General features: G+C 49.6%; 2 protein-coding genes across 2 annotated transcripts in view; both read right to left on the reverse strand.

The window, feature by feature from the left end:
- The window catches only part of LOC120317510 (zinc finger protein 501-like), a 661,069-nt gene extending 653,920 nt beyond the window's left edge, over positions 1–7,149 (reverse strand). Inside the window, exon 1 of the mRNA XM_039364172.1 lies at positions 7,133–7,149. The gene's annotated coding sequence lies outside the window, so the exon portion shown is untranslated. The remainder of the gene's footprint in view (positions 1–7,132) is intronic.
- Positions 5,662–13,769, reverse strand: LOC120317541 (zinc finger protein 501-like). The gene is made up of 3 exons (XM_039364216.1): positions 13,637–13,769; positions 12,124–13,402; positions 5,662–6,221 (listed from the first exon to the last, which is right to left on the reverse strand). The coding sequence occupies exons 2-3, from the start codon at positions 13,283–13,285 to the stop codon at positions 5,869–5,871; spliced, it is 1,515 nt and encodes a 504-aa protein (XP_039220150.1). The 5' UTR covers positions 13,286–13,402; positions 13,637–13,769; the 3' UTR covers positions 5,662–5,868.
- Positions 13,770–13,940: the final 171 nt, after the last annotated feature.

The following is a 13,940-nucleotide window of genomic DNA, read 5'->3' on the forward strand; positions in this document are numbered from 1 at the left end:
AATTGGCTTAATAACTGGGGGAGATGACTGACAACAGTGGCAAAAAGCGTAGTAAAATGGAGTGAAACTCACTTTGGCAAAAAGCATAGTAAAATGGAGTGAAACTCACTTTGGCAAAAAGCATAGTAAAATGGAGTGAAACTCACTTAGCGGTCAGCAACAGAAACCTTTGGCTCAATTGTGGTCATAGGTGTACAGTTTGGGGTCAATATATCAATCTATCATGAACAATAACTGCAAAATACATCATGGGTAGCAAACAGGGGTGGGTCAGTCAGCCCCCTCCCCTCTAGCTGCATCACCAGCCCCTCCCTCCCCAGATCCAGCATCTCCTCTCTCTCCCCTTCTCTCCCAAGGCCCCCTTTGCAAAACTGCAGCTGAGGGGGAGAATCCCCTGCAACGCCTCTCCCCTTAATACTTGGATTTTTCAACCTAGACGTAGCCCTCCAACCCTGAGCTGGCACCTGTCTCATTTCCTCTTCTTCCTGCAGCTGACTGGCAAAACAATGCACCTGCTTATCTGCCAGCACATTTGCAAGTTAACTCTCCCCCCCTCCACTTACCTGTCCACTTCCATGGGCATCTGTAATCGCCCACCTGCTGAAACTTTGGGAACACTGCAGAGAAGAGCAACTAAGATGTTTAAAGTATGAAGAACATTTGCAGGATTTGGCTTTGGCCAGTCTAGAGAAAAAGAGGACTAGGGGTGATGTGATAGCCGTATTTCAGAGACTGCCACAAAGAGGAGGGGGTCAGTTTATTTTCCCAAGATACAACAATAGTAGCCCTTATTCACGATGACAATGAGGTTCTTACCCCAAGGAGGTTGACAATTTGGTGAACTGGTGTAAGAAAAACAGCCTAGTTTTAAATACTGGAAAAACCAAAGAGATCATTGTCAATTTCAGAAAAGGCAGGCACAGCCACACTTCACCTGTGGAGATGGTCAACAGCATCAAACTCCTGGGTGTGCAGCTAACAAGTAGACTACCCCAGTCGCTCAACAGTGAGATCCTGGTGGAGCAGGCACAGAAGCGCCTGAATTGTCTGTGGTCACATGAGAAAAGCACATCTTCCTTCCCCTGTCCTGACCACTTTCTACAGGGGGACGATTGAGAGCAGCCTCTCGTACAGCATCACAGTCTGGTTTGGAAGCATCACTGCTTCAGACAGGAAGGCGGTGCAGGGAGTGATGAAGATGGCAGAATAGATTATTGGCAGTTCCCTCCCTTCTATCCAGGACACGGCATGTAAGCGTTGCTTGAGCAGGGACCGTAAGATTGTCTGGGACGCCACACATCCTCTGCACAACTGTTTTCCTTGTTATTTTCTGGGAGGAGGCTTGGTGGTATCTGTAGCAGAACATCCAGGTTTAATCAGTTTTGTTCCATACAATATGAACCTTGTGAACTGTCAAGCTTCCTCTTTCCGTTATGCATTCAAGATGGACAGTGATTAATATTTGTATGTTATTTATATGTAAGGGTGCAGGTTTATACTTATGCTGTATATAGCATGTTTAAATGTATGTTATGTATATGTACACTTTGAGGGCAGGTGTACCATTGTGCCCACAGTGTTGGTTATGTGAATGAACCAATTATCTCCCAGTTAATTTTCAGGTTTGTATCCTGTGTTTCCCTCAATGTAAGAGACAACCAGGCTGGGCCCGAGGTTGGGTCAAATGCCTCATTAGTTTGGAGTCTCTACACCTCCATAAGAGACCTAAGTCCAGCCCCCGTCCCCCCTTGAAGTCTATTGGTGCCAATTCACTTTGACCATTTAGGCAGGAAAAAAATGAAATACAGATTAGGGGGGACCCGACTTTAAAACAGTAACTACGAGAGGGAGCTTGGAGTCGTAGTGAACGATCACTTCACTCACCATGAGCCAGCAGTGTGCAGCAGTAGCAGCAGCAGCCAAAAAAGCTAATACAATCCTGGGTTACATAAACAGGCACAGAATCAAGGTCACGGGAAGTATTATTACTGCTTTATAAAACCCTAGTGAGACCACACCTGGAATACTGCAACCAATTTTGGTCATCATACTACAAAAAAGATGTTGAGACCTCGGAAAAAGTTCAGAGAAGAGCAACTAAGATGATCAAAAGCCTGGAGACTAAAACATACGAAAAACGGCTGCTTGGGTTTGGCCAGTCTAAAGAAAAGAACAAATAGGGGTGACATGATAGCAGCATTCCAGCATTTGAGGGGCTTCCACAAAGAAGAGGGGGCCACATTATTCACCAAAGCACCAGAGAGAAGGATAAGAAACAATGGTTGGAAACTGATCAAAGAGAGAAGCAACCTGGAATTAAGGATAAACTTCCTAACGGAGGACAATTAACCAGGGGAACTGCTTGCCTCCAGAAATCGTGGGCGCTCCGTCACTGGAGCTTTTTAAGAAGAGACTGGACAACTACTTGTCTCAAGTTGTGTAGGGTCTCCTGCTTGAGAAGAGACTGCAAGCTCCCTTCCAGATCTATTCAGAATTGGAATTTGAATTTGCCTTCATTAATAACCAATGTCGGCTCTGAACTGTTCCCCGGAACTCATTTGAGTTTCAGCACCTGAAGCATCAGGCACACATTTTCCTCCTATCTCCCCTTTGGAGGGGGCTCCTGTTGCTACCCGGGCCAGCGTGCCCTGAGACAGCCCTCCATCCCTGGGCTGGCACCCGTCTCCTTTCCTCTTCTTCCTGCAGCTGACTGGCAAAAGAATACCCCTGCTTATCCGTCAGCACATTTGCCATTTAACCCCCTCCCCGCTTCCCTGTCTACTTCCATGGGCATCTGTAGTCGCCCACCTGCTGAGACTTTGGGACAAGTGCAGAGAGGAGCAGTTAAGATGGTTAATGGCCTGGAGTCTAAAACAGGTGAAGAAAGGTTGCAAGATTTGGGTTTGGCTAGCCTAGTGAAAAGAAGAAGTAGGGGTGACATGATAGCAGCATTTCAGTATTTGAGGGGCTGCCACAAAGAAGATGGGGTCGACCTGTTTTCCAAAGCATCAGAAGGCAAGATAAAGAACAATAGATGCAAACTGATCAAAGAGAGAAGCAACCTGGAATTAAGGAGCAATTTCCTAACAGTAAGAAGATTAACCAGTGGAACCGCTGGCCTTCCGAAGTCGTGGGTGCTTCATTGCCGGAGGTTTTTAGGAAGAGATTGGACGGCCAGTTGTCTCAAATTTTATAGCGTCTCCTGCTTGAGCAGAGGCTTCGACGAGGAGACCTCCTAAGGCCCCTTCCAGTTCTATTCTGAATTTGAATTTGCCTTCACTAACAGCCAGTGTTAACCCTGAACTGTTCCCAGGAACTAATTTCGGGCGTCAGCAGCTGAAGCATCAAAACCTGGTGATGGGGGGCCAAGGACAGCATGCTTATCTTTCCCCCTCCGAGTCAGAGAACCAGTCCAAGTTGGCAATCTCATGATGGCGCCCCCAGCATTTCACTATCATGACTACGTGATGACAAGCCACCTTCAAAATAGTTTCCACAGATCTTGTCTTGCCATATCTGAAAAAGAAACCAGGATCTTCTCGTGGATGAGAAAAAGAAAACAAAAAAGAACATATACATGTGGGCAAAAGGCATTGTGGTATAAACCGAAGCTCCCTTTGGCTCAGCGGCCCAGGAGCAAAGCCTCCCCTTGGAAGATTTATGGAATATCTGTCAGGTGAGCCACACAAATATAAGGGGCCATGCTGCTAGAGAGGGGAGGGGTCTGAAGCTCTCTTGGGGGCAACCTGTAAGCAATTGGTCATTGCTGCCTGTCCAATTCCAGTCCCTGACATGCTCCAGGTGCTAAAGAGGCTGGACCTCAATTCACCTTTTTCCAGGTCGGCCATTAGTCAATTGAACAGGCAAACCATTGATGGGCTGGATGGTAAAACAAACCAAGATTATGGCATTCCCTTGAAAGGAGACCGGGAAGTCTGTAATTGGGGAGTTTGTCTGGCAAGAACAAAGAATGCTTATTCACAGGGAATATGCATGTGTAAAGCCTGTAACAATTCTGTGTGGTCAAAAAAACTGATAAGCTCAGCTAAAGGTTAGGAATAGGGATGGCCTGGAGCAAATAGGATGTGTATTAGGTAACTCTTCAAGCATTCATTAGCCAAGCCTGCTAGAGACCAATACAATAATCGTTAGATTATTATTGAAATGTTTATTAGATTATATTTCTTATATATCCCACCTTATCCTGCCTTCTGCTTTAGAGAAAATGTAGAAACCTTTATTAATTCTGTGGTTCGAATGGCCAGGATCCCTTTTCTTGGCGTGCTTCATAAAAGACAACAAAACCAGCACCTCTGTCTGGTGTTCTTCATCCACCTCAGCACCAGGCTCAGACCTGAATCGGGGACAATCCCAAACACCTTCAAGGCATTTTCTGGGCTGCAACAGATGGGGCTGGTTCTTTTTTAAACGTTCCAGTGCTAGACAGAATCTCTGCGTTTCCTGGTGGTCCCCCATCCAAGCCTAAACAAGCTTTCCTTCCCAAGTCAGCCAAGGCTGTCCAGGTACAGATTGAAAGTCACCGCCTGGAGAACGTTCCCTGGTGGACGCTGCTCAGGTGGGTCCCTGCAATAAGCCTCAGTGGCAAGGAAAGCCATATGCACGGCCTGCTCAGTTTGGCTGGACTTACACCGGGTTAAATTGGCGTGCACCGAGCCTGTTGAACCACGCCAGGGATCTGAATGTGCAAAGCCAAAAGTGGGGAAGCAGGTTGTGTGAACAGGGCCGAGGGTACCACTGCATCTTCCTTTAGGATGTTCTAGGCCAGAGGTGGGGAACGATGGCCCTTTTATGACTGTGGACTTCAAGTCCCAGAATTCAACCAGCATAGACACTATTTGGATGGCTCAGGATTTCTGGGAGTTGAAGTTCACAAGTCATGAAAAGGCCATCGTTATAATTTAGGCAATCCCTTTTCCCGCCTATCGCCTGCAGAGGGCACCTCGCTCTGTTCTGCCAGCTGCAAAGAATGCGACAGCGCGCTGTTACTTTTGCTTCTGCCTGCTGCAAAGATGGCGCCCACAGCTTCCAGCGCTTCTGCCCGGCACAAACATGGCACTCTCCAGCTCTTCTCCTCGTAGGTTTTTCCCCTATCCAGAGGCACGATCCATCCCGTGTGAATGCAACGTACACGTGAGCAGCAACTGATATTGCGTCGCGGCCTTTGCAGGCCCTCCTGCTGCTGCCTTGTTCAGGGCTTGAGGGCGCTGAGCTGAGGTCGGGGACGATAAAGGCCGAGCCACTTGCATTGCCCCCCCCCCAGGGCATCCCTCTAGCTCCGGACCCCACGACCCCCAGCCCCCTCCTCGCACCTGCCAAGGAACCAGCAACAAGGGGCGCTTTGAAGGAGCCCACTGCCGTCTTTACTCCGGGAAGCGCCCTTAAAGTACATCCAAGCAGCAATTCCACTACCTGGAAATTGGAAAGTTTCTCCAGAACATTCCAGTAGCAGCTTCTGGATCTCAAGATGAAATATCACCAATCAGAAGAAATCGTGATACGACTTTGTGAAATTGAATACACTGCTACTCATAAGATTATGTACCCCTTGAAAAGTGTGTAAAGTTATTCAAATTCAACTATTAGGCATGACAGAACAGCAGAATCATTAAACAGAGAGTAGCAATAAAGGGAAGAGTAAAATGGTGGTGTCCGTAAGTTTACTTACTCTTGAGTGTTTTGGATGAGAATACATTACACACTCATGTTGACACACAAAGGATGAGATGACAATGAAGGGTAAGTGTTCACACCTTTCAAATTCCAGACATTTGTTTTTTTTCTCCAGTGTGGATCCTTTGATTACACAGAGTTCCTGCCCTGTTGAACCTCCTTCCACATTTCAGGCATTCATAGGGTTTCTCCTATGTGAATTCTTTGATGTTTACGGAGACCTCCACTTTCTGTAAAGCTCTTTCCACACTGGAGGCATTTAAGAGGTTTCTCTCCTGAATGGATTCTTTGATGTACATAAAGGTTGTTCCTCTGACTCAACCGCTTTCCACACTCCAGGCATTTATGCTGTTTCTCTCCTGAGTGGATTCTTTGATGAACATAAAGGCTGAACTTCCGACTGAAGCTCTTTCCACACTCCAGGCATTTATACGGTTTTTCTCCTGAGTGGATCTTTTGATGTCTATAAAGGGTGCTCCTGCGACTGAAGCTCTTTCCACATTCCAGGCATTTATGCTGTGTCTCTCCTGAATGTTTCCTTTTATGTACATAAAGGTTGCTCTTCTGATTGAAGCTCTTTCCACACTCCAGGCATTCAAATGGTGTCTCTCCTGAATGGATTCTTTGATGTCGATAAAGGTTGCTCCTCTGATTGAAGCCTCTTCCACACTCCAGACATTGATAAGGGTTCTGTCCTGTGTGGATTCTTAGATGGCTTTCAAGATTTCCATCTGATCTGAAGGATTTTTCACATTCCAGGCATTTATGTGGTTTTTCTCGTGAGTGGATCCTTTGATGTCTATAAAGGTTTCCACTCCGACTGAAGCTCTTTCCACACTCTAGGCATTTATGTGGTTTTTCTCCTGAGTGGATTCTTTGATGGATTTTAAGATCTGCTTTTCTTTTGAAGGATTTTCCACATTCCGGGCACTGATGTTTCTCTCCTCCCTCCTGGATTCTCTGGGGATTCCCGGGTCTTCCGCCTCTTCTGAAGGACCCTCCGCCCTCCAGGCCCGTCTCGGGGTCTCCGCCCGTTTCCTGCTCCCCGCTTCTCCCTCCGGGCGGCCTCCTTTCCCGGAGTCCCCCTCGGCTCATCCCTGCCGGGCCTTCCCCGCCGTCTCCTCCCGGGGCTGCTCCGTGGGGCCTCCTCTCCTCTCGGGGGGCGCCTCCTTCCTTCCTTCCTTCCTCCGCCGGGCTCGCCCGTCCTCCTGCAGGGGCGAAGGGGGGGAGGAGAGGCGGCTCACGGCTTCGTCCCTTCCCGGAGGGGAGTCCCAGGCCCGCCCGGGGAGGAAGGCCGAAGCCTCGGCCTCTCCGTGGGACTTTCCGGGCAGGCCTCCCTCCCAGCGCCCGTCCCGCCAGACCAGGCCTCGGCCTCCCCCCTCCCCCTCCCTCCGCCAGAGCGCCTCTCGGACTGCCACTCCCAGCATCCCTTGCGCCCCACCTGGATCCGAGCCCGTCCGCGGCAGAGTCAATAGGGCGCCTCAGTTTCGTTTCATCCCGGAAGTGGAGGCGGGACTTCTCTGCGCGGCCTTTTCCTGGATGTTCTTCCTCTTTCGGTCGAAGGGACCGCCCCTAGGAGTCCTCCTGCCAATCGCCGCCCTCGCCAGAGAGACCAATCGGCGTCCTCCTTCGCTCCACGAGCCAGATGGCGCCTGCGCAGTATCGAATGTTGTCTCCGTCCGGCGAGGGGGTGGGACGAGGGGCCCCTTGACCTTTGGGGTCCCGTCTCCCCCCCCCGCCCGCATCCAGGCAGGCGGAGCTGAGGGACTTCCGGGGTTGCGTCTCCGCCCCTCCCTCCCCCCCGATCCTGGGGTCCCTTCCCTCCTCCCCCTTCCGGGGTCTCCGGCCAGGCTCTCCCCGCGGCCCCCAGGCAGCCCCTCCGATCCCTGCCCCCCCCCGCTCCTCTGCGCCCCCCCGGAGCCCCTCCTCGCACGGGGGGGAGGGGGCGAGGGGGTCCCAGGCCGGGCTGGATTGGGAGGATTTCTGTTCCCGCCTTTCCTGTTTGGAAAGGATTCTCCCCCCCCCCGTTCTGCCCAGCCAGAGGGGGAGGGGGAGGGGAGACCCTTCCCAGCCTCTCTCGGGGGGGGGCTTTGGACTGGGGGAGATTGGGGGAGCCCTGTAACCTCCAAGGCTGCCCCCCCTTTTGAGGCCTTGCCTTGAGAGGAGGGTCCCTCCAGCCCCCCCCCCCCCCCGAGGGTGGCAGGGGTGCCTCTTCCATCGCAGGCCGGAGAGATGGAGGCTTCTACGCAGGATCTGGGCCCTTCCTGGCAGCACCTTCCTCTGGGGAGAGGGAGCTGGGAGTCGGTTCCTGGGGTCCCCTGGAGCCCCTCGGCCAGCTTGGGACCCCCAGCCCTGAGTGATGGGACTGGGACTACAGGCGGTCCTCCCCTTACGACCCGCCTTGAGGCCAACGTTTGTCTTTTTAAGTGAGAAATTTGTGAGTTTTGCCCCATTTTATGACTTTTCCTGCCATATTTGTTAAGTGAATCCCTGAAGTTGTTAAATTACTAACATGGTTGTCAAGTGAATCTGGTTTCCCCATTGACTTTGCTTGTAAATCACACGACCGTAGGGATGCTGCAATGGTCATAAGTGTGAAAAGTGGTCGTAAGTCACTTCTTTCAGTGCCATTCTAATTTCAAAGGGTCACTAAATGATCTCTTGTAACTCGAGGACTGGCTGTACTTCCACACAAAGTAAAACCAATCTTTTACTTTTGCAATATTTTTTATGCTTTTTCATAACCATACTGTCTTCCGCTATTCCAGGGCAGGAGATTCTTCAGTGGGGTGAGATGCTCCGTTTGGATTCAGCAGTTCCCCCATTTATCTCCCGAGTTTGCAAGACGTTAGCAGACCGAATATAACTTTAGGGTGATCCAAAAATACAAACGGTGTCATTTTCTTTCCTTGAAAAGCCAGACCGTGTCCACGAGGGGGAAGTTTGGGGACTGAGCTGAAATGCTGGCTGGGAACAGTTATGACCGTTGAGCATTTTCTACCCAATTGGGCTAGTTTTGGAGATGGATTGCAGGACAGTTTTGACCTCGGTGGGTTCCAGTTTGGGGGCTATTATGGGCTATTTTTAAAGGGCTGTAGAGAGAGTCCTTGACTGACCACCATTTGTTTAGTGATTGAAGTTACCGCAGATCTGAAAAAAGTGACATATAATCAGTTTGCACAATTCTGAGCGTTGCAGGTCATGCAATCAAAATTCAGGCACCTGGCGTGGATTCCTGACAGTCGCACAGTGCCAGGCTCACCTGTTCACCCTTCTAACCTCCGCAGCTGGCGTCCGACAAGCAAAGTCAGCGGAGGAAGCCACATTCACTTAACAACGGTGTGATTCACTTAGCAGCTGCACTAATTGGCTTAACAACTGGGGGAGATGACTAACAACAGTGGCAAAAAGCGTAGTAAAATGGAGTGAAACTCACTTTGGCAAAAAGCGTAGTAAAATGGAGTGAAACTCACTTTGGCAAAAAGCATAGTAAAATGGAGTGAAACTCACTTAGCGGTCAGCAACAGAAACCTTTGGCTCAATTGTGGTCATAGGTGTACAGTTTGGGGTCAATATATCAATCTATCATGAACAATAACTGAAAAATACATCATGGGTAGCAAACAGGGTTGGGTCAGTCAGCCCCCTCCCCTCTAGCTGCATCACCAGCCCCTCCCTCCCCGATCCAGCATCTCTCTCTCCCCTTCTCTCCCAAGGCACCCTTTGCAAAACTGCAGCTGAGGGGGAGAATTCCCTGCAAAGCCTCTCCCCTTAATACTTGGATTTTTCAACCTAGACGTAGCCCTCCAACCCTGAGCTGGCACCTGTCTCATTTCCTCTTCTTCCTGCAGCTGACTGGCAAAACAATGCAGCTGCTTATCTGCCAGCACATTTGCAAGTTAACTCTCCCCCCCTCCACTTACCTGTCCACTTCCATGGGCATCTGTAATCACCCACCTGCTGAAACTTTGGGAACAATGCAGAGAAGAGCAGCTAGGATGTTTAAAGTATGAAGAACATTTGCAGGATTTGGCTTTGGCCAGTCTAGAGAAAAAGAGGACTAGGAGTGATGTGATATAGCCGTATTTCAGAGACTGCCACAAAGAGGAGGGGGTCAGTTTATTTTCCCAAGATACAACAATAGTAGCCCTTATTCAAGATGACAATGAGGTTCTTACCCCAAGGAGGTTGACAGCTTGACAGCTCCGGACCCCACGACCCCCAGCCCCCCCTGCCAAGGAACCAGCAACGAGGGGCGCTTTGAAGGAGCCCACTGCTGTCTTTACTGCGGGAAGCGCCCTGGCCTTTCCCGGCCCTTAAAGTACATCCGAGTAGCAATTCCACTACCTGCCAGCAGGGCTGTGGTCCAAGTCCAGTCTTCCTTACTTCCTGCTTGAGTTCCAGCCGGCCTCTCAGCTGCCCCTTTTCTGGGCAATCCTGGCTGCAGCTGAAACCCTTCCTGAAGGAGAAGAAAGAGGCAGAACCTGTCCTCTCCTAAGAATGCAGATCAGGTCCATGAAATAGAGACCGAGAATTCTTCCCGCGGGTTCTGCTTTGCTCAACCTGCATCGTAAATATTGTGCCCGGTTTGAGCCCCTCAAATTCTGTGCAGGAGAGTCAGAGAGGATATGGTGAATGATCAAATCTTCCCATGGGAAGATTTGGGGTACCTTTTTATCAAATAATTTCAATTTACTGTGAAATCAGTTGAAATTGATACAATTAAATAGCATTGACAGGTCCTTGCATAATGCATTGGGTGTAAATTTGATTTATGACTAACATTCTTCTAAATAAAACAAAATGGCATAGACAAAATCATTGCATGTATTCTTTGTAGCTTTTAAACCTACTGTAAGGACCCACCCCACTTTGCATCTTAAGAAGACAGAACTCTTGGAATAATTCTTCCAACAGGAATCCTTTATTAAGAAGTGGTTGCAGGCATGCTAGACAGGACTTGGTGTCCAAGCTCTCCCATTCAAGGTTTTAAGGGGTTCCCCAGCAGTCCCACCCAATCACCCCCCCCTTCCAGTGATAGTTTCAGGCATCACAATTCCACCCCTTTGTTTCTTTCTTCCTTCTGGATGGAGACTTCAGATAAACTACATGAAAGGTAAATAGTTCTCTTTGTTATGGTAAGGTTCTTTGGTGCTAGTTACATTCAAAGTCTTTGAGGTTGCAATAAACACATTCAACTCCTTAGAAGTATACTGAAGGAAGTGAGGGCCATAAAGCCCCTTTGTTCTCCCCCTTCTCTCCCTCTTATGGCAGAATCCAGAGAAGGCAGAATTGGGGTTTTCTATATTTGATGATTAAAGATGAAATATAATTGGATTCTGACACCTACATTTGAGAGAAATCTTGATGAATGTGGAGAATACAGTAGAAAAGGATGTTGTTTTTTCTCATTCAGCATTTGTATGAAAGGTGCTAACCAACCTGGTACTGTTCAGGGCTGTATTTAGACCTCCACCCTCTTTAAGTAGCACCTCCACTCCTTGACAGCTCATCTGACCCTCTCCTGCTTACACTTGCCTCAATCCCTGGGCCCTACTTCTCCTCGTCTATGCTGAGGATCTGGATCGTATCTCACAAAGCTTTGTTGGTCTTAGAGAATCTCCTGTTTTTGCTAAGAAGCTTTCAAGACAAGGGGACCATTGAGAGCGTCCGATGTACAAGAGTTTCAGATATCTGGGGATGGTCTTAGATGGCACTGACCTTTGGAAAACCCAATTAGATTATATCAAAGAATGACAGGGAGGAGCTCGGTCACATCCCCAACAATGAAGGCCAAATTAGCCCCAGTGTCAGGTCCTGCCAGTTCCTACTATCTCATTAATAACCAAGAGTGCAGTTTCTTCTCTGTGTGGAAGGAGGGAGTGGGCCAAAAGGTACAGAAGGGACGAGAGTCTTATTTCAAGGGAAGAATTAACCCAGGACAGAGCGCTCTGATTTCCAGGCCCATGGAAGGAACCGTGGGGACAATGGAAATTGGAAAGTTTCTCCAGAACATTCCAATAGCAGCTTCTGGATCTCAAGATGAAATCTCACCAATCAGAAGAAATTGTGATACGAGTTTGTGGAATTGAATACACGTGTACTCATAAGATTATGTACCCCTTGAAAAGTGTAAAATTATTCAAATTCAACTATTAGGCATGACAGAACAGCAGAATCATTAAACAGAGAGTAGCAATAAAGGGAAGAGTAAAATGGTGGTGTCTGTAAGTTTACTTACTCTTGAGTGTTTTGGATGAGAATACACTCATGTTGACACACAAAGGATGAGATGACAATGAAGGGTAAGTGTTCATACCTTTCAAATTCCAGACATTTGGTTTTTTCTCCTGTGTGGATCCTTTGATTATACAGAGTTCCTGCCCTGTTGAAGCTCCTTCCACATTCCAGGTATTCATAGGGTTTCTCCTTTGTGAATTCTTTGATGTTTACGGAGACTTCCACTTTCAGTAAAGCTCTTTCCACACTGGAAGCATTTATACGGTTTTTCTCCTGAGTGGATCCTTTGATGTACATAAAGGCTGCTACTCTGACTGAAGCTATTTCCACACTCCAGGCATTTATGCGGTTTCTCTCCTGAGTGGATCCTTTGATGTGTATAAAGGTGTCCCCTTTGATCGAAGCTTCTTCCACACTCCAGACATTTATAAGGGTTCTGTCCTGTGTGGATTCTTAGATGGCTTTCAAGATTTTCATCTGATCTGAAGGATTTTTCACATTCCAGGCATTTATGTGGTTTTTCTCCTGAGTGGATCCTTTGATGTACATAAAGGTGTCCCCTCTGACTGAAACTCTTTCCACACTCCAGGCATTTATGCGGTTTTTCTCCTGTGTGGATCCTTTGATGCCTTTCAAGATGGTGATTTCTTTTGAAGGATTTTCCACATTCCGGGCACTGATATTTCTTTCCTGCCTCCTGGATTCTTTGGGGATTCCTGAGTCTTCCCTCTGTTCTCCTCTCTCTGAAGTTCTTTCCACACGTCAGGCGTTTATTCCATTTCTTGCCTAAGTGGATGCTTTGATGTACATAAAGGTTTCCCCTCAGACTGAAGCTCTTTCCACACTCCAGGCATTTATGCGGTTTTTCTCCTGAGTGGATCCTTTGATGTACATAAAGGTTCCCCCTCTGACTGAAACTCTTTCCACACTCCAGGCATTTATGCGGTTTTTCTCCTGAGTGGATCCTTTGATGGGTATAAAGGTGTCCCCTCCGACTGAAACTCTTTCCACACTCCAGGCATTTATGCGGTTTCTCTCCAGTGTGGATCCTTTGATGGGTATAAAGGTGTCCCCTCTGACTGAAGCATTTTCCACACTCCAGACATTTATGTGGTTTCTCTCCTGTGTGGATTCTTTGATGGATTTTAAGATCTGCATTTCTTTTGAAGGATCTTCCACATTCCGGGCACTGATATTTCTCTCCTCCCTCCTGGATTCTCTGGGGATTCCCGGGTCTTCCGCCTGTCCCGAAGGACCCTCCGCCCTCAAGGACCGTCTCGGGGTCTCCGCCCGTTTCCTGCTCCCCGCTTCTCCCTTCGGGCGGCCTCCTTTCCCGGAGTCCCCCTCGGCTCATCCCTGCCGGGCCTTCCCCGCCGTCTCCTCCCGGGGCTGCTCCGCGGGGCCTCCTCTCCTCTCGGGCGGCGCCTCCTTCCTTCCTGCCTTCCTTCCTCCGCCGGGCTCGCCCGTCCTCCTGCAGGGGCGAAGGGGGGGAGGAGAGGCGGCTCACGGCTTCGTCCCTTCCCGGAGGGGAGTCCCAGGCCCGCCCGGGGAGGAAGGCCGAAGCCTCGGCCTCTCCATGGGACTTTCCGGGCAGGCCTCCCTCCCAGCGCCCGTCCCGCCAGACCAGGCCTCGGCCTCCCCCCTCCCCCCTCCCTCCGCAAGAGAGCCCCTCGGACTGCCACTCCCAGCATCCCTTGCGCCCCACCTGGATCCGAGCCCGTCCGCGGCAGAGTCAATATGGCGCCTCAGTTTCGTTTCATCCCGGAAGTGGAGGCGGGACTTCGCTGCGTGGCCTTTTCCTGGATGCTCTTCCTCTTTCGCTCGAAGGGACCGCCCCCAGGAGTCTTCCTGCCAATCGCCGCCCTCGCCAGAGCGACCAATCGGCGTCCTCCTTCCCTCCAGGAGCCAGATGGCGCCTGCGCAGTAGCGAATGTTGTCTCCGTGCGGCGAGGGCTCCTTTGGGGTCCTTTCTTTCCCCCTCCGTCCCGCATCCAGGCAGGCGGAGCTGA

Source organism: Crotalus tigris, unplaced genomic scaffold (assembly GCF_016545835.1).
Source record: "Crotalus tigris isolate CLP2741 ecotype Arizona unplaced genomic scaffold, ASM1654583v1 scf7180000019692.1526454, whole genome shotgun sequence".
Classification (NCBI taxonomy): domain Eukaryota; kingdom Metazoa; phylum Chordata; class Lepidosauria; order Squamata; family Viperidae; genus Crotalus; species Crotalus tigris.

What these genes read in the sequence shown, in the direction of transcription:
- LOC120317541 (XM_039364216.1), bottom strand. Translation starts at nt 13,285, where the DNA reads ATGAGCCGAGGGGGACTCCGGGAAAGGAGGCCGCCCGAAGGGAGAAGC. An exon ending in TAAACATCAAAGAATTCACA is followed by an intron (nt 6,222 to 12,123) that starts AAGGAGAAACCC and finishes AAAGGAAACATT; the next exon opens with CAGGAGAGACACAGCATAAA.